Source organism: Pimephales promelas, chromosome 12 (genome assembly GCF_988280905.1).
Source record: "Pimephales promelas chromosome 12, fPimPro1.hap1.1, whole genome shotgun sequence".
Lineage (NCBI taxonomy): Eukaryota > Metazoa > Chordata > Actinopteri > Cypriniformes > Leuciscidae > Pimephales > Pimephales promelas.
The window spans coordinates 13,044,069-13,063,786 of record NC_142780.1 but is presented as its reverse complement, the minus strand read 5'-3'; the positions used below and the strand labels follow the sequence as shown (position 1 = coordinate 13,063,786).

General features: G+C 43.6%; 1 protein-coding gene across 1 annotated transcript; it reads left to right on the top strand.

The window, feature by feature from the left end:
- Positions 1-3,661: 3,661 nt before the first annotated feature.
- LOC148976967 (uncharacterized) lies at positions 3,662-18,457 on the top strand. Its single transcript, XM_089118192.1, has 5 exons — positions 3,662-3,809; positions 7,165-7,473; positions 11,514-11,832; positions 13,509-17,722; positions 18,060-18,457. Exons 1-5 carry the CDS (start codon positions 3,662-3,664, stop codon positions 18,455-18,457), a joined length of 5,388 nt encoding a protein of 1,795 aa, XP_088974318.1.
- Positions 18,458-19,718: the final 1,261 nt, after the last annotated feature.

Sequence of the window (19,718 nt, the reverse complement as noted above, 5' to 3'; positions counted from 1 at the left end):
AACACTGCTGCAGCCTTAACTTTCACTAAAAAAAGAGAAAAAAGTAGAACACAAATTGTAGTTATTTCCTTTGTTGTCATTAACTTTGCATTAACTTCAACTTTATTAAAGCCAAACATATACTTCAGAGGAAGTGTGGTAAAGGAGAAGGGGTAAGAGGTGCCACTGTTTACCTGTTGGTAGGAATTGAGAAAAGAGACTTATCCTTAATTAGGCAAATTTCAGGTGAAGGGGTGGTCAACATCCCTTGCCTCTTCAGTATATATATCATAATATCATTTTAAATGATTATGTATTTCTTTTATAAAATCAATAATTAAGTATATTCATTGTTACTTAATCATTTATCGACATATACATTTATTCTTTGTGCTTTTGCTTGTGAAATAATATTCTTAAATGCATGCTGATGTAAGTCACCAGCTTCTTTTAGGTGCACAAGGCCATTTGTCTCTTTCTCTGGTCTCAGGAGAAAGGTTTATGGATCCTAAAGGCGTCGTGAACACATATGTCCAACACATATGATACTTCTCTGTACAGATGGTCAAGCTATATTGAGCATTGCTTTATTGAACTTTAATTGTTATATTAAACTGTATTCTTTCTATTATATTTGCTTTCTGAGAAGCAAATGTTATCTGTTTTTCTCCCAAACGAGTGAATGTTTTACCATTATGTTTTGGTACACTTAAAGGGTTAGTTCACCCAAAAATGAAAATTAAGTAATTAATTACTCACCCCCATGCTGTACCAACCCCGTAAGACCTTCGTTCGTCTTCGGAACACAAATGAAGATATTTTTGATTAAATTTGAGAGCTGTATAACTACCACATTGGCTCCTAAGGGACTGCCTCTTGACGGCCCAAAAAGTCAATGAAGAAAATGTTTAAATATCCCAAGTGACTACCGTGGCTCAACTATATGTTTATCAAGCGACGCGAATACTTTTTGTGCGAAAAAACAAACAAAAATAACGAGTTTATTCGACTATTTCTTTTCTTCCTTGTAGGCCAGAACGAGACTTCCTTATAGATTTCCACGACGCATGCGCGAGAATTGCGATCTGAAATAGTGTAAGCTGGTGTAAAGCAGATCGCAACTCTCGCGCATGCGTCGTGGAAATCTAAGGAATTCTCGTTCTGGCCTACAAGGAAGAAAAGAAATAGTCGAATAAACTCGTTATTTTTGTTTGTTTTTTCGCACAAAAAGTATTCGCGTCACTTGATAAACATATAGTTGAGCCACGGTAGTCACTTGGGATATTTAAACATTTTCTTCATTGACTTTCTGGGCCGTCAAGAGGCAGTCCCTTAGGAGCCAATGTGGTAGTTATACAGCTCTCAAATTTAATCAAAAATATCTTCATTTGTGTTCCGAAGACGAACGAAGGTCTTACGGGGTTGGTACAGCATGGGGGTGAGTAATTAATTACTTAATTTTCATTTTTGGGTGAACTAACCCTTTAACTAATAATAAGACGCTCAGACTCTCTTCAGCCTTGATGGGAGCTCCTATTTGCTAGTGTCCTAGGTGAATGCAGTAACAGTGAAAATAATAGGGAAATAGGGATTTGGTTTATGTTTGAGTGTTAAAACATAAAGGGGTCATTGAAGCCAACAGTTTAAGGCACTATTTCTTTGTTAAAGTCTTACTCCAGTTAGACAAAGGTTTAGTGCTAGTCTTCTTAGTTGCAGGTTAAGGAACCACTGCCATTATTGGAGATTGAATGAGTTGTTGTTCTGGACACACTGGCGCCAGCAACCCAAATCTATGACCTGGAAGGTCATGACGTGCCTCATCGATGGAGATATGTTTCGTCTATCTGTATATGTGTGGAAAATTACTGTGTATCTATATCTTAGCCAATGAGAATCATTCAACGTGTAAGCAATGACGTAGCTTAGACCTTGGAAACTGTATAACTGCTGTGATCTTTGTAACTGTAAGGCGGCGGCCTACGAACTCCTGAGTGAGTCTTGAAGCTGACTTCTGCTGATGAAATGGCAAACTATGTTCAGTAAAACTTTCTTTCATTTTTATAATTCCGACTCCGGGTCTTCATTCTTCATATCTGGTTCTGGGTCCTTTAACTGTTATTCCCTAACACAGGACATTGGAAATGAACTGAAATTAGAAGACATTATCAATAACAATAAGGCCTACAAATGTGACTTCCCAAAAAAAAAAAATCACAAAAAAAAAACAATGTGATAATTATCCCATTCCAAGTCTCATGGCCGTTTCACACAGAATGTGTGTGTGTGTGCGTGTGTGTGTGTGTGTGTGTGTGTTCCACTATGCTGTTTTTCTATACAAGTGTGACAGTTACACTGCACCTAGCTGCTTTTCTGAGAAGTTTTAAAAATGTCTCTTTGTATTGTTGCACACTGTTCCCTTCTTTTAAAGATACACAAATCAACTAGGAAATGGCAAAATTATAATAATAATAGTAATAATAATAAATAAAAATATAAAATTGAAAAAAAAAGATGTTTTAAATGTTTTTCAAAAGATCTTTACAATTCAGGTCATCATAATTAAACTCATAAACTTTCCTTGATTGATTTATTTGAAAGGTAATTTTTATTTGACCAAGCCACCTCAGACTTTGAAATAAATTTGTCCTCACTGTAAAATTGTCCATTCAGACTAGTATAATAGTATTTCTTGCATTTTTATCCCTTTTCTTAAGTGGATTTCTCAATCATATGCAGCTTTAATTGATGGCCCTTTTCTAAATATAATGGTTGCATGACAAACACTGTGTACACTGTGGTTTTGTAGATTAAGGGGGTGACATAATTTATTTCAAGATACTTTTCCACATTACTTGCATTCACAAGAAAGTGCTGAACACGCTTTATGCTTTTTGTCTAGCAGTGGGTAGATTCACATACCATCTTCAGCCCTTCACATTCGGCCAAGAACACATTTTAAAAAATGTACTGTGCTGAAGATTTAATTAGGAACCCCTGCCCCATATGTCCCTGATTAATTGGCCATTTTCACAAATAGAGATGAAAACAATGGTCTCATAAATTAGATTTATAATTAAAGTGTTATTTTCTATGAAGATTAAATCAACTGCACATATGGAAAAAATGTAGTCCCAAAGTACTGTATATAATAATAGAAAACATGATCGAAGCATGTGTGGCAAGGGGGCGTGGTTCAGCGAGGTCTGTGACAGGAGAGAGGATCTAAAGACAGGTGCGGCGTGAGTGGGATAAGTATGAATGACGAACACCTGTGTCTTGTTTCAGTAATTGGCGTGGGGAGACCGATAAAAGCCACGAGGAAATAAAATGCTGGGAGAGAGAGACCAGTGGAGACATGTGGGTGATCGCACAGTAGCTGAGAACAACGGGAAGAGTGTGTTAGAGAATGCCGAGTGCGGAGAGTGCGAGGAACGTCTTGAGTGACAGCTGATTGTAGTGGACTGAGTTTTGATTACATAGTGCTGTGTGCACGACCTTGTTTTTGTTTTGTTTTCCAATAAAGACCCGTATTCTCCACAAGCCGACTCTGGCCTCTTCCTTGAATATTGTTACACCTGGTGCCGAAACCCGGGAAGGAAGATGGAAGCCACCGCCAGCATGCAATCTTTGTCAGCGTTGCCACTTGCGGATCCCTTGCGATCCTTCCTAGGCCCTGATGTAAATGCGTAACGATCTGGAGCGTCAGTTCATGATGCTCGTTCAGGGCCAACAAGAGGATCGCGAGACGTTCTGGACCTGGATAGACTGGGAGGTTAAAATGGGTTCACAGGAGGTGTTCCTGCACATTTGTGAGAAGTCAGCGGAGGCATGTGGGTGGCCTAAAGAACAGTGGCCGGTGCGCCTCATCCCATTGCTGTCCGGGGAGGCGCATACAGCGGCCTAACAGCTGCCTGTCCAGAAACTCCTGGTCTTCGACAACCTCAAAACAGCCATTCTGCAGCGGGTCGGCCGGAGCCCAGAGCAACACCACCAGTGGTTCCGTTCACTGGATCTGGGTGAGAGCGGCTGGCCCTTCATGATGGCTCAACTACAGCATCACATCAGGGGGTGCATTGTAGTCTCCCTGAGGAAAAATTTGGTTCATTTGCTGCTATAGGAGAGGAAGAATTTTGCAAACTCATTCATTCATCTAAATCAACAACTTGTATGTTAGACCCTATACCAAACAAGCTACTGAAAGAGATGCTTCCGGGTGTCATAGATCCTCTTATTAATATCATTAATTCGTCTTTGTCGCTAGGATACGTACCAAAAACCTTTAAGCTGGCTATGATAAAACTGCAGAATTAGACAATTACAGGCCAATCTCGAATCTGCTTTTTCTGTCAAAGATACTGGAAAAAGCAATTTCCTCACAACTGTGTTCCTTTCTTGAAAGAAATTATATCTGCGAGGATTTTCAGTCAGGATTTAAACCATACCATAGTACTGAGACAGCTCTCATCAGAGTCACAAATGATTTGCTCTTATCATCCGATCATGTTTGTATCTCTACTAGTGTTACTTGATCTTAGTGCTGCATTTGACACAATTGACCACAACATTCTTTTAAATAGACCAGAAACTTTGTTGGCATTTGTGGAATTGCAATAGAATGGTTTAAATCATACTTATCTGATCGTTATCAGTTTGTAGCAGTAAATGAAGAGTGATCTTATCGATCACAAGTTCAGTATGGCATACCACAAGGCTCAGTACTAGGACCGCTGCTATTCACTCTGTACATGCTACCATTAGGAGATATCATTAGAAAACATGGAATTATCTTTCACTGTTATGCTGATGATACCCAGCTGTATATTTCTTCAAAACCTAACGAAACTTACCAACTCACAAAATTAACGGAATGCTTTGCTGATATAAAAAATTGGATGACTAGTAATTTCCTACTACTAAATTCTGAAAAAACAGAGATTCTAATTATTGGACAAAAAACTTCCACACGTAATAACCTATACTGTCTAACACTTGATGGGTGCTCTGTTAATTCTTCGTCGTCAGTTAGAAACCCGGGTGTGCTATTTGATACCTTTATTTCTGTAAAGCCGAATTTTTCCATCTTAAAAATATATCTAAATTATGCCAAACGCTCTCATTGACAAATGTGGAACAATTAGTTGATGCGTTCATGACATCAAGGCTAGATTATTGTAATGCTCTACTGGGTGGTTGCCCTGCATGCTTAATAAACAAACTACAGCTGGTCCAAAACACAGCAGCTCGAGTTCTTACCAGAACCAGGAAATATGACCATATTAGCCCGGTTCTGTCAACCCTGCATTGGCCGCCTATTAAACATCGTATACATTTTTAAATATTGCTGAATACTTACAAAGCACTGAATGGTTTAGCTCCCCAGTACTTTGAGTGAGTTCTTAACGCATTATAGTCCTTCACGCCTATTGCGATCTCGAAAGATCGGTAGATCCTTTTCCTATTTAGCACCAAAACTCTGGAACAAACTCCCCAACATTGTCCGGGAAGCAGACACACTCTGTCAGTTCAAATCAAGACTAAAAACTAGGGATGCACCGATACCACTTTTTTGGAAAACGAGTACGAGTACGAGTACTTGCATTTCAGTACTCGCCGATACCGATACCGAGTACTTAATAAAAAAACAAAAAAAACATGATTTAAATATTTTTATATATGGGTTTTTAGGTCCTTGATTAAATTACTTGGGTAACACTTTATTTCGATAGTCCACTTTACTAACTATAAGTAACTTTTCAATTACATGTCAACTAACTGTCATTAGAGTATTAGTAGACTATTAGTACGATCAGCTTAATATCCGATAACACTTTATTTATTTGGTCATCCAACAGACATTCAACTGACTATAAGTAACTTGGCGACTACAAGTAAACTTATTCTCCTAATCCAAAGCCATTAACTTTGAAATTGTTCCAAACCAGTGATGCACGGGTTGATCCAAAATGAGCGGGTGCCTGCGCCGCGGTCACCCGCGGTTACCCGCAGTTACGGGTCATCCAAAAATATTTTTAATGATATTCGGGTCGCGGTCGGTCAGGTCGTTTGGAAAAAAATGCCAATTAAACCTTTGTATTTATATAGTACTAGATAGAATTTTCTATGAAATATATAGGCCGAATTTATTTATTGGCTGAATAACTGGCACGAAGATGACACACAAGCTCAGTCTAAACAGTTCTCAGTTCTGTACTGGTGTGATCCGAGAACCGCTGTACCTCTGCGTTCGTTACTACGCGGATGCGCAGTATCAACAACATGTCTCAGTTCAATGAACTGTTAGAGTTACTGGAGTAAAATATAATTCGGGATATTGGTTTATTTCAAATCGGAGGGACTGTCAGGCATGTCTGAAAGTGAGTAACTGTAGTAACTTGTGGATCAGCACTGACGCAAGACGTGAACTGATGCGAATGATTCAGTTCGATTTAGCGTACTGGTTCGACCGGTTCATTAAAAAGAACCGATTCGTTCACGAACCGGCCATGTCTATGATCACTAGTCTGCAGAGAGATGGAGGCGGCAAGAGAAAAGGTGAAGACTGGGGAGTGGAAGCTCCGCAAATACACAAATAGAAAGAGTAAGTGTGGGAGACATTTACCGAAATAATGAAAGATGATGACCAAAGTGCTGCCTTTGTTATATGTAGGCTACGTCTTCTTGCGATGCTGTGTTGTTACACGTTTATGGCCCAATGACGCTACGATGAGCATGTACTACTTTTAAAAAATACGGTCAGGAAGAGGGTCGGGTACAATATTTTCTTACTTTTTTTGCGGTCCGAGTAGCGGGCGGGTAGTTGAATACGTTGGTAGTGTGCGGGTTGTTTATACATTGACCCGCGCATCACTGTTCCACACGGCTGACATGTCTCCCCATCTCCCCGCTCTGAGCTGCAGCCGGAGCCTGGGGGTGGGCACTCGGCGCCTGTGATTAACCCATTTCTCAGAACATGGTATCGGTCCCCGGTATCGGGGGACTTTTAACGAGTACGAGTACTTTAGAAAATGTGGTATCGAGGCCGATACCAGATACCGGTATCGGTATCGGTGCATCCCTACTAAAAACACATCTCTTTGGCCTAGCATATACATAACACACTATAGCCTTATTTCAAAATTGGGCCAGTCTGCTCGGAAGCTCCGTTGGGCTCCGTCGTCTCTCCAGGTCAGCCATCAGTGATCAAAGCCCAGCTTCTGCATCTGACTTTCGGGATTCTGGCTGCGCCTACACCCTGCACCCTAGCTTCATCAAACTCCTCCCTTCATTTGACCTCACTCGCTCCAGCGTCAACCCAGTCATCCAAGTCCTCATCACCACCTCAGTTCCACGAGTCAGCAGCTCAGCGTCAGCCTTCCATCTCTGCTCCACCGGTTCCTGCGCCACTCACTCTGGTTCCGCCTCCACCCGGACTCCGCCCTGGCTCCTCCCACATTCAGCTCCAGCAGGGTCAGCATGTGCTTTCCACAACCACCAGTACGTTACACCCACCAAGTATATTGAGTATTTGATGAAAGTTAAATAAAGAGGCTGAATTAACTTTAACAATAAAACGTCTGACAAAACACAGTTTACCATATGGTCATTTTATACATGAACATTTCGAATTAAATGTTATTTATATTTTTGGTCCAGACATGCAATGATCTTAAGACTGCATAGCAACAAACAAGTGTTTTGGATAATTGGTTACATTTTATTTCAATGGTCCCTTTTAGACATTCGACTAACTACAGGAGCCAGGTTTTGCAACTGTACGTCAACTAACTTTCATTAGAGTATTAGTAGACTGCATAGACTGTTAGATGACGGTTAGGTTAGGGATACGTTTTAGGGTTTGCAAATGTAGAAAAAGATCTTCCTGAAGATGCAAAATTACTTAGTCAGTAGAATGTCTGTTGGAGGGCATTGAAATAAAGTGATAACAGGTAATGAAAAAAAAAATGAAAAGGGTCACTTAACCTGCTGAATGCTAGAACTATGCAATATATATATGTATACACTATTACATATTTTTGAATTCCTTTATATTAGATTTTATTTAAATTCATTGTTATACATTACATTATGAGAGCGAGAGAGGTTGAATCAGGATAACTGCAAAGTGGAGGTCATACATGTCACCTCATTTGCACAATATAATTTACATACTGGCAATAAAAGTGCCTGATAAGAAAAGCGCTGTTATCTGATGTAAAATCCAAATTAATATTGCTCTCTTGAAAAAAACAACACATTAAAAAACAAATTGCACAAGATATTGTGTCTATGTGTGCAGCAAACTATTTTATAATTATAATTGTAGGACTTTGTAATGTGTAATGAGATCATGTAAAGGAAGATACTTTAAAAAAAAAGGTTAAAAAGAGGGAAAAACATATCTGGCTTTGCTAGTGTCTCTCTACAAGTTAAAATTATTTAAAATAATTTTAAATAATTGCCCTCCTTATGCATTTTCCCCAATACTTTTATCGAAATATGGTATGAGATGTCCCTTGAAATGATGTCACAACTAAATAAGTTAACTTAATGCGCATTTAAACGAAATGATAAACAATTTACAATTTGATGACTTAGTGTGTGGAACAGACTAAAAACATGTTGTCTTCATTGAAAGTAACAGTTGTAACACTTTTATTGCCAATGGTTATTTCACCAGGAAACTGCAGCAATTTGTGTCACATTTCATATTTTGCAAAAATGTTTGTTATGGATCAGGTAGTCATTTTTCAATATACCCATATATACAGTATGCTCATATGTCATATCAGTACTTATATTATTAACAAGAAAGATCACACACAGCAAAGCTGAAGCTATATACAATTGATAAAGCCATACAATTTGCACCATTAATCAGTCTGTGGTTATTACTGACATGGTATTTTAGTTCTGAGGTGGTGAACATATTCAGCAGACATATTCACCTTTTGAAGTGAATCAATAATAATAATTTAACAACAGTTCCCTGAGTACAGGCCTTAAATATCTTTTACAATAAGGAATTTGTTCAAAATTGCAAATGAATGCATGTAAGGTTCTGTATGTACAGATGCTAATGAATACACCATAACACCTCACTGATTGCACTGCAAATCATGAAATTGCAGGATGATGCTGAATCCCACTGAATTAATCACAGGCTGGCTCAGGAGGATCAAGCTTTAGAGCTCACACTTCACTGGTTGACTATTATAGAGGTGTTCACTGTTTCAGGATTATTGAGTGATTTAGGAACTGTGAGATGAGCGAGATTGAATTGTCTTGATGGTCGTATACTGTGCATGACAGCTGACAACGCGTTCTCTCTCTCTCTCTCTCCTCTCTCTCTCTCTCTCTTTGGACACCCTGCTGTGGAATCTGTACTCAATATCCAGGACTCAAGTCACAGGTTTTCCTTGTCACTGGTTTGCCTGTTATCGTTAATCCATTTGTTGTCATGGTTTCTAATTTGTGCCACCTGTTCTTCCTCTCTCTGTTTCCTATATATGGCTATACCTGCTGTCTGCCTGATCCTGCTATGGCAAGCGGATTGCTCCCTTGTTGCCCAATTCGTATGAATTTGTATGAATGACATACCCCTGACCCCGGCCCTAAACCTACCCATCACGTGGGTTTAGACAAATTATAAGAATCCATACGAATTAGCCATTAGACTTAATCACTCGTACGAATTCGTACAAATTGGTCGTGAGATATCACTGAAAATGTGGTGTGCTGGTTAGATGTGAATCCCCATACACCGTAAAAAAATACTGTTGGTTTAACTTAAAAAATGTAAGTACCCTGACTGCCTTAAAATTTTAAGTTCATTGAAATGGAAAAATTGAGTTAATACGATGAAGGAGATTGATTTAATCATCAGAAACTCAAAATATTATGTTATCTGAACTATATAAGTTATTTAAGTTGATTTGACAAAAGAAAAAATGTTGTGATTACAAATCATGAAAAAAATTTTTACAGTGCAATGCAACAATGTCCGTCACTGAGGGCATCTTAGTGGAGTTTGAGGGAATAGAGTGGAGCCCCGCCTAAACTCAGCTGAGGTTCATATGAGCTGGATCCCGCCAGTTCCAAAAGTGCACAAAGTCGTCTTTGTCTCTGCCACTTTTACTTCAATCATCACTCTGGCTCCGCCTTGGATTTCTGAGTCTTCAGCTGTGCCTCGACCGTCCACCCCTCTGGCTACGCCGGTCTCCTCCTTCCTTTCAATCCGATCTCACGACCAAGTCGTACGAATTCGACGAATAATTAATTCGACGGCTAATTCGTAACAATTCATACGACCTTACTCGTACGAATTACGATTTTGCTAAATCGTACATATTTTACGAATTGGCCAATTCGTATGAATTCGTACGAATGACCTACCCCTTACCCCGCCCCTAAACCTAACCATCACGTGGGTTTAGACAAATCGTACAAATTCGTACGAGTGAGGTCGTACGAATTAGACACTTTTTAATCATTCGTCGAATTCGTATGAATTGGGCGTGAGATAGTGTTGTCCGGTTACACCAGTGTGGTCTCAGTCATGCTTGCCTGTGGCTCCATGTTCCTCCAGGCCTTCAATGTCATCATGGGTCTTCGGCTTCTTGGTTCAGCTTCACTCAGTCTGTATCTTGACTCCTCCCTCCATCGATTACGCCATAAGATGATCATCATCCTCCTCCAGAAGCCCCTTCCTCCTTCCTCAGTTGGACGGTTTAATGTCATTGTCATGTTTAGTTTCGTTTCCATGTTTTTCCCTGTCACTCTTTTGCCTGTGTTCTAGTTTGTTCACTTGTTGCAATGGTTTCTGATTAATGTACACCTGTTCTCTGATTTGTCTCTGGTCTTCCCCTGTGTATGGAAGCCCTCTTCTTTTTTTCTTAGTTATTTGTTCTGTGTTAACATAAAGTGTGGTTACACTTTATTTCGATAGTCACTTTAGACGTTCTACTAATTATAAGTACATTTTCAACTACGTGTCAACTAACTCTAATTAGAGTATTAGTATATTTTAGTAGACTGTCAGTAGACTGTTAGGTTATGGTTGGGTGTAAGGCTTTGGGTTAGTAGAATAAATTTACTTGTAGTCGCCAAGTTACTTATAGTCAGTTGAATGTCTGTCGGGGGACCAACAAAATAAAGTGTTAGCAGATATTAAGCAGACAGACTACTAATACTCTAATGAGAGTTAGTTGACATGTAGTTGAAAAGTTACTTATAGTTTGTATAATGTCTAAAGTGGACTATCGAAATAAAGTGCTCTTGCGATTGTAGTGGACTTAGTGGGGCTCTATAATTAAATTGATGCGCTGGGGGTAGTGAGGGCCAATTACCAGGAGGAGGCACAATATAAAAAGGAATCGTTCACCCTTGTGTGGGTGTGCCGTCTGAGTTGCGTCATTGCTCGGGGACCGCCCCTTCCAGCTTTCGGTGTTGTTTCCGCTTTGAGCTTCAGGATAATTCGCGGCTGTTGGCGGCCCCAGCTTTCCGGTTGCATGCCTCTCTTGCTGTCTCTTTGGCAGTCCCGTCTCTCCGATACTTGAGTGGTGGGAATAGCTCGTCGTGTGGGCTGCGGGCGGCGGCCGCGCTCCCTGTGCATGTCCCTCTCGCATTCCCGTGCTTTGTGGATGATGATGTCCGGCGTGGTGTAGGTGGGCGTCGGCTTATGAACAAAAGGATTAATAAGACCTGGTGGGAAACGCTGGTTGACGCTGCTGCTTACCTCCAGATTTTTATAACAACTCCTTCAACACGAGCCGAGGCTTTAGGGCAGTCCTCTATCAGACCCTTACGTGTGGTGGTGGGCTCGTCACAGAGTGCTGTGCTGGACTGGATTGCGATGTGTGTGCATTGCTGTGGTACACAGGGTGTTGAGAGTTATATAGAAGCCTGGTGCGCCCTGAGAGGTGTCTGCCATTAAGCCTCGGTTCCCTTTTAGCTATTGTGTTTCTTTCGTGGGGAATGCTGATGACCTATTTCTTTCTTGATGTTTTTAATGGTGTGAATATTTAAATAAAACTTTTGCATATTTTGTATCCACGTCTCTGACCCTCCTTTTGACAATCACGTTCCTGCGTGTCTCCGGGTGTGAGACAGTAAACCTATAGTGTTAATATTTCCCTGGTAAACAGGGTGGCGTAGTCACGTTTCAGCCGGTGGTGGCATTTCTATAGTTGCTCTACCTCCGAAGAGAGAGGTCCCACTACATTCTGGCGTAGTCGGCAGGGTTGTAGAATTTCTCTGTTGGGCTGAGACGTGGATACTGATTGTTGTCTGGGTAATTGTTGACTGTATATTTTATGAATGCATTAGTGGTTTTTTTTTTTGTTTGTTTGTTTGTTTCTTTTTTTTTCTCTTTTTTTTGTGTGTTTTCAAGTATAGTGTTGGTGACAAGCAGCAGCGTCATTTCAGGAGATCGGGAGCATTCCGTATTGGTGCTACTTGCTTACCGAGGTTGCTCTGGTAAGTTAAAAAAAATAAATAAATAAAAATGGAGGAGGAAATGCGGGAATTGAGGGATCTTGTTGCTCAGCTGAGGGCAGATAATGAGAAATTGCGTCAAGACCAGAGCCGAGCTGCTCCTTTGAGTCCAATGGCCGGTTCCTCTAGAGGATCGTCTGTGCCCCCTGCTGATCAATCAGCGAGTGGTGGTGCTTCATTAACTGAGCGGCTCGTGTTTATCCCAAGGGATCGAAAATGTCCAATATTTGACGGTAGGCCGGGTATTGGCATAAATGATTGGATAGAGGAGGCGAAAGCCTGTATAAGAACACGTCATCTGTCTGTGGCTGATCAAGCGTTTTTTCTATTTGATCACTTAACAGGAGAGGCACGTGAGGAAATTCGGCATCGCCCTGCGGCTGAGCGCGGAGATCCAGAGAAAATTTATTTAATTTTACAAGAGCTGTATGGTTGCTCCCAGTCTTACGTTGCCCTACAGGAGGCCTTTTTCTCTAGGAGACAGCGGGATGGGGAGACTTTGCTAGAATTTTCCCTGGCCCTGATGGGGCTCCTAGAGAAAGTTAAACAGAAATCCCCTACCACCATGTTAAATGCAGAGGTTTTATTGAGGGATCAATTTGTAGAATATGTTTGTGACGTTTCCCTTCGCCGTGAACTAAAACAGTTTGTTCGTCGCCAGCCCAATTCCACCCTCTTAGAGGTGCGGAGCGAAGCAATCCGATGGGAGAGGGAGGGAATGCCGGGTGGGGCAAGGGGTCGAAGTCTTTCCGTCCCGGCGGCACATGGCTTTCAGTTCGAAGTACACGGGGATGGTAGTCTACCTAAAAAATCTGAAATGCAAGAGTTGAGAGAAATGCTAAAGTTACAACAGGAGCAGTTAAATCAGCTCACACAGAGTTTTGCCCGGTTACAGGGCCCCCATTCCCGCACCCAGCCTTTCCGGGGTGGGCCCGTTATCTGTAGGCGGTGTCAAAAACCAGGCCACTTTGCACGGGAATGTGGGGGGGAACGCGTCATGTCCCAGTCGCCTTTGCGTCCTCACGTTGATGCAGCAGGTGGGGAAGGGAGGCAGTCGCGGTCTGCTGCGTCGGAAAACTAATTCCCGCCGTGCTGAAGAGTCACAGCTCGGTTGGGGAAAAGGCAGACTCCGACGGTAACAAGTTTAATTCTAGTCCAAATTTAATGTCCCCCTGTCCCCATTTGGATGTTTTAATTGGCGGTGTGTTAATCCCTTGTTTAATCGATACAGGTTCGATGGTGTCAACTATTACGGAAAGTTGTTTCATTCAGTATTTTGAGTCGCGGGGTCAAGAGCAATTGAGGTCATGTTCATGGTTACAACTGAGGGCCGCCAACGGTCTTTCCATCCCATATATTGGTTATATGGAGTTGGACATCGAGCTCTGTGGTAGGATGGTGACACGTTGCGGGGTGCTGGTGGTCAGGGATCCTCCTGGTGGCCTGCGCTCTCGAGTCCCTGGTGTGTTGGGGATGAACGTTCTCGGGCGATGCTACCGGGAGCTCTTTGGACACCATGGCCCTGCTTTGTTTAATTTTCCCCCAGTTTCTTGCGCGCCCCCGTCAGTTTTCCAGGCTCTGCAACACTGCCATCAAGGTAGGGAGCAGTCATCGGTTGATATGACTAAGGTGAGGGTGCGCGGTCCTCGGGTATGTCGCGTCTCAGGCGGTACCATTAAGTTTGTTGCAGCGACTTGTGCAGAACAGCTGGCAGGTAGTACAGTGCTGTTTGAGCCCTCTGAGTCAGGGTTACCAGAGGGGTTGTTAGCCTCCCCCGCTTTGGTGCGAGTGATTGGAGGTTCAGTGTATGTGCCAGTGGTTAATATGGGCAATTCCGATGTCCTGCTTTTTCGCCGTCGAGTACTGGGTACCCTCGTTAGGGTGCATGTTGTTAGTTTACCCATGGGTATTACGGAAGTCAGACCTTGTACCGCTAGTGCCTATTCCCAGGGTACTCAGGTAGCCAGTTCTACTGTTCCGGAGCAGATTGCCGCGCTGAACTTATCTGCATTGCCAGAGGTAGAACAAGAAAAGGTAAGAGCTTTGCTTAGTAGGTATCAGACGGTGTTTTCGGAACATGATGGCGATTTGGGGTGCACCAGTCTCATCTCACACGATATCCCAGTGCTGGATGACATTCCCGTTCGGCAGCGACATCGCCGTGTCCCCCCTTCTGAGTATGAGGTGGTTAGAGCCCACATTAACCAGCTGTTGGAGTCTCAGGTAATCAGGGAGAGTTGCAGCCCTTATGCATCGCCAATTGTGTTGGTTAAAAAGAAAGACGGTGGTCTTCGCCTGTGCGTGGACTACCGTCAGTTAAACGCCAAGACTAGACGAGACGCATTTCCCTTACCCCGTATTGAGGAGTCGCTGGATGCGTTGACGGGGGCCTGTTGGTTCTCTACCATGGATCTAGCTAGTGGGTACAACCAGGTCCCGGTCACAGAGGGGGACAAGCCCAAGACCGCTTTTTGCACACCTTTTGGGTTGTTCGAATGGAACCGCATGCCGTTCGGGTTGTGCAATGCCCCCTCTACCTTCCAGCGACTTATGGAGAGGATATTCGGGGACCAACAGTGCCAATCGTTACTTTTATATCTAGACGATATTGTGGTGTTTTCCACCTCTATTGCTCAACATTTGGAGAGGTTGGGGCTAGTTTTGGACCGGCTGGAGCGGGAAGGCTTAAAGGCTCGGTTGGATAAGTGCGCTTTTCTCCAGCGGGAGGTGAGATATTTGGGTCATGTCATTTCTTCCAAGGGAGTAGCCACCGACCCAAGTAAGATAGAGGCTGTGGCCCAGTGGCCTCGTCCATCTAGTGTCACAGAGTTACGGTCCTTTCTGGGGTTCTCCAGCTACTACCGGCGGTTTGTCGCGGAGTTTGCCAAGGTGGCTGCCCCTCTGCATAAGCTGGTAGGGGAGTTTGCTGGTGTAAAGGGTAAACAGACAGGAAGGAACTTTGAGGAGGCCTGGAGTGAAAGATGTCAGGTGAGCTTTGAGGAGTTGAAGGAGAAGCTTACTACCGCTCCTGTTCTTGCGTATGCGGATTTTTCTAAACCCTTCATCTTGGAGGTGGATGCCAGCTATCAGGGGTTGGGGGCAGTCCTCTCCCAGGAATATGAAGGTAAGGTAAGACCAGTGGCATATGCCAGCCGTAGTCTACGGCCCACGGAGCGCAACATGTCCAATTATAGCTCTATGAAGCTGGAGTTTGTTGCGCTCAAGTGGGCCATGACAGAGAAATTCCGCGAGTACTTGTTGGGTAGTAAGGTTGTGGTATTTACAGATAACAACCCCCTTAGCCACCTGGCCTCCGCAAAACTTGGAGCAACGGAGCAGCGTTGGGCTTCTCAATTGGCGGCCTTTGATTTTGACATCAAGTACCGTTCGGGTAAGAGTAACAGAAACGCAGATGCACTTTCACGGCGGGACCCCGTGGATCCTGGGGTTTTAGACGGGCTGGTCCCCGGCTCTGCAATTCCTGAGTCATTGCGGCCAATGGTCGGGTTGGACTCAGCTGGAGTACTGACCCAATGCGTGATCTCTACGCTTCCCGGTTACTCAGTTGGTGAGTTGGGTTCACTGCAAGAAGCCGACTCTGTTATCCGGGAAGTGTTGCGATTCTGGAGACGTGGTACTCGCCCGAGCCATGAGGAACGACGCCGGCTGACTAAGGCAGCCCTAACGTTGCTCCGTCAGTGGGACCGTCTGGTTGAGCGGGACGGTATGCTTTATCGAAGAGTTTACTGCCCCGAGGGTAAGGAAGAGATGTTGCAATTGGTATTGCCTGCGGTCTTGAAGCCCGAGGTTTTGCGACAGTTGCATCAGCAACATGGTCATCAGGGCAGAGAGCGCACACTGGAGCTAGTGAGACAGCGGTGCTATTGGCCGGGATTGTCCTCTGAGGTGGCAAGCTGGTGTCAGGAGTGCGAGCGGTGCCAGTCAGCCAAGGACACCCAGCCACTCGCCCAGGGATTTATGGGGAGGTTAATGTCGTCTAGGCCAAACGACATCCTCGCTGTGGACTTTACCGTTCTGGAGCCTACGCACTCTGGCATTGATAGCGTCTTAGTAATGACTGACGTGTTTAGTAAATATACCCTGGCTGTTCCAACAAGGGATCAGCGAGCCGAGACAGTGGCTCAAGTACTGGTGACGGAATGGTTTTATAGGTTTGGCGTTCCGGGCCGCGTCCATTCTGACCAGGGTCGAAATTTTGAGTCCTTGTTAATCCGTCAACTATGTAACCTCTATGGTGTGGAGAAGTCTCGTACGACCCCATATCACCCGGCTGGCAACGGCCAGTGTGAGCGCTTTAATCGCACATTACACAATCTGTTGCGCACACTGCCAGTGTCCAGGAAACGTGACTGGGTAGCGTGTCTTCCCCAGGTAGTGTTCAGCTATAATAGCACCCCCCATCAGTCCACAGGGGAATCACCTCACTTCCTGATGTTCGGGCAGGAGCCGCGATTGCCCGTGGATTTTCTGTTGGGAAGAGAGCCACAGCCTATTGAGGGTAGTGTGCATGATTGGGTTTTGGAACACCAAACCAGACTACAGGTGGCCTTTGCAGGAGCACGCGAACGGTTGCAGGTGATGGCCGACAGACGCAAGGCCCATCACGATCAACATGTCCGAGATGAACCGCTGGTGGAGGGTCAGCTGGTGTACCTCCGGGATTATGGGGTAAGGGGCCGTCATAAAATCCAGGACCTGTGGAGCCCAGTGGTCTATCAAGTGACGAGGGCACCGAAGGAGGGTGGTGTCGTGTACACAATTGCGCCTGTGGACGACCTTACCAAGACTAGGAACGTGCACCGTTCACTGGTAAAGAGTCGAGTCTGTAAAGATACTGAGGCCGCAGACTGCAGTAGTCCCTTCGGTGACCCAGTTGGGGACACACACCCAGTAGGTGAATACGAGGATGAGGGGGATCTGCTGGCTGTGGTACAGGAGCCTGACCGATTCGCAGTTGAACTACAACTGAGAGGGCTGGCACCTGAAGCGGAACCGGGCCCACAGGGGGGGATGGAACCTACAGAACCAGTTCTTATGATAGAGCCAGGACAACTGGATCCAGAAAGAAGTAGGGCCAGTACCCGGGGACCCCAGCCTGAGGGCCTGCCTAGGGCTGATGGGGTTGTCTTGCGCCGAACAAGCCGTTTAACTGCAGGCCTACATCCAAATCGACATCATCTTCCCCGCCCGGTGGGAGAGATGGGCGGGGTCTCCCTTCAGCAAATGCAAGGTATAACACGCATTTTTAGGCCATGGGATTAAGTAGAGTTGACTGGGACCGTCGGGGCGACGATCCGAGGTTGGGGGGGTAGATTGTAGTGGACTTAGTGGGGCTCTATAATTAAATTGATGCGCTGGGGGTAGTGAGGGCCAATTACCAGGAGGAGGCACAATATAAAAAGGAATCGTTCACCCTTGTGTGGGTGTGCCGTCTGAGTTGCGTCATTGCTCGGGGACCGCCCCTTCCAGCTTTCGGTGTTGTTTCCGCTTTGAGCTTCAGGATAATTCGCGGCTGTTGGCGGCCCCAGCTTTCCGGTTGCATGCCTCTCTTGCTGTCTCTTTGGCAGTCCCGTCTCTCCGATACTTGAGTGGTGGGAATAGCTCGTCGTGTGGGCTGCGGGCGGCGGCCGCGCTCCCTGTGCATGTCCCTCTCGCATTCCCGTGCTTTGTGGATGATGATGTCCGGCGTGGTGTAGGTGGGCGTCGGCTTATGAACAAAAGGATTAATAAGACCTGGTGGGAAACGCTGGTTGACGCTGCTGCTTACCTCCAGATTTTTATAACAACTCCTTCAACACGAGCCGAGGCTTTAGGGCAGTCCTCTATCAGACCCTTACGTGTGGTGGTGGGCTCGTCACAGAGTGCTGTGCTGGACTGGATTGCGATGTGTGTGCATTGCTGTGGTACACAGGGTGTTGAGAGTTATATAGAAGCCTGGTGCGCCCTGAGAGGTGTCTGCCATTAAGCCTCGGTTCCCTTTTAGCTATTGTGTTTCTTTCGTGGGGAATGCTGATGACCTATTTCTTTCTTGATGTTTTTAATGGTGTGAATATTTAAATAAAACTTTTGCATATTTTGTATCCACGTCTCTGACCCTCCTTTTGACAATCACGTTCCTGCGTGTCTCCGGGTGTGAGACAGTAAACCTATAGTGTTAATATTTCCCTGGTAAACAGGGTGGCGTAGTCACGTTTCAGCCGGTGGTGGCATTTCTATAGTTGCTCTACCTCCGAAGAGAGAGGTCCCACTACACTCTCTTTTGAATGGTTTTAATGGCCTGTTAATATAGAAATAACCTAATGTCATATCCGATTATTACAACAGTTTTAAGCATGATTCCTCCAATCAGATTCTTTATGAAACGTCCATGATTTCGTATTGTAATGTATATTTAAGAGAAACAGATTTATTGTTTCAGATTTAAAAAGAAAATAATGTAGGGCTGGGGCTTGGTTCTTTCCATCAGTTGTCGATTGGATTGAGGCACATCTGAATGCAAGCTTGCAGTTAATTGACTAAATGATCCAGTCCAGCATACGTCATTAGAAGATAGATTTAAAAAGACAAATAAAAAAAACAAAACATATGCATACATAAATTGTTCACAATAAGATCATTATAATGCATTAGAAAATAGATTTTCTACACTTAGAAAATTATTCCATCCCGACCTTAATCTATATGTATTTACAGTAACACTTAACAATAAGGTTCATTAGTTAACATTAGTTAACTACAATAGTTAACATGTACAATATGTGAACAATACTTCTTCAGCATTTATTAATCTTAGTTAATGTTAATTCCAACATTTACTAATACGTTATTAAAATCAAAGGTTGTATTAGTTAACATTAGTTAATGGACTGTGAACTAACATGAACGCACAATGAACAGCTGTATTTGTATTAACTAACATTAACAAAGATTAATAAATACTGTAACTAATGCATTACTCATCGTTAGTTCATGTTAGTTAATGCATTTCCTAATGTTAACTAATGAACCTTATTGTAAAGTGTTACCGTATTTACTTTGAGTGCCTGAAACAAACATTCTGCCTTCCTCAAAACTTTATTAATTTCACACTTTTACTTTGTACTTTCACCCAAAGTAATTCATTTTCTGTAGGACTTTACAAAGAGAAGAAAACTATTTTCCGACACTGACCTACAAATGGCACAACTCTGACATCCCTTAAATGGAAGGAATAGTGTGACAAATAC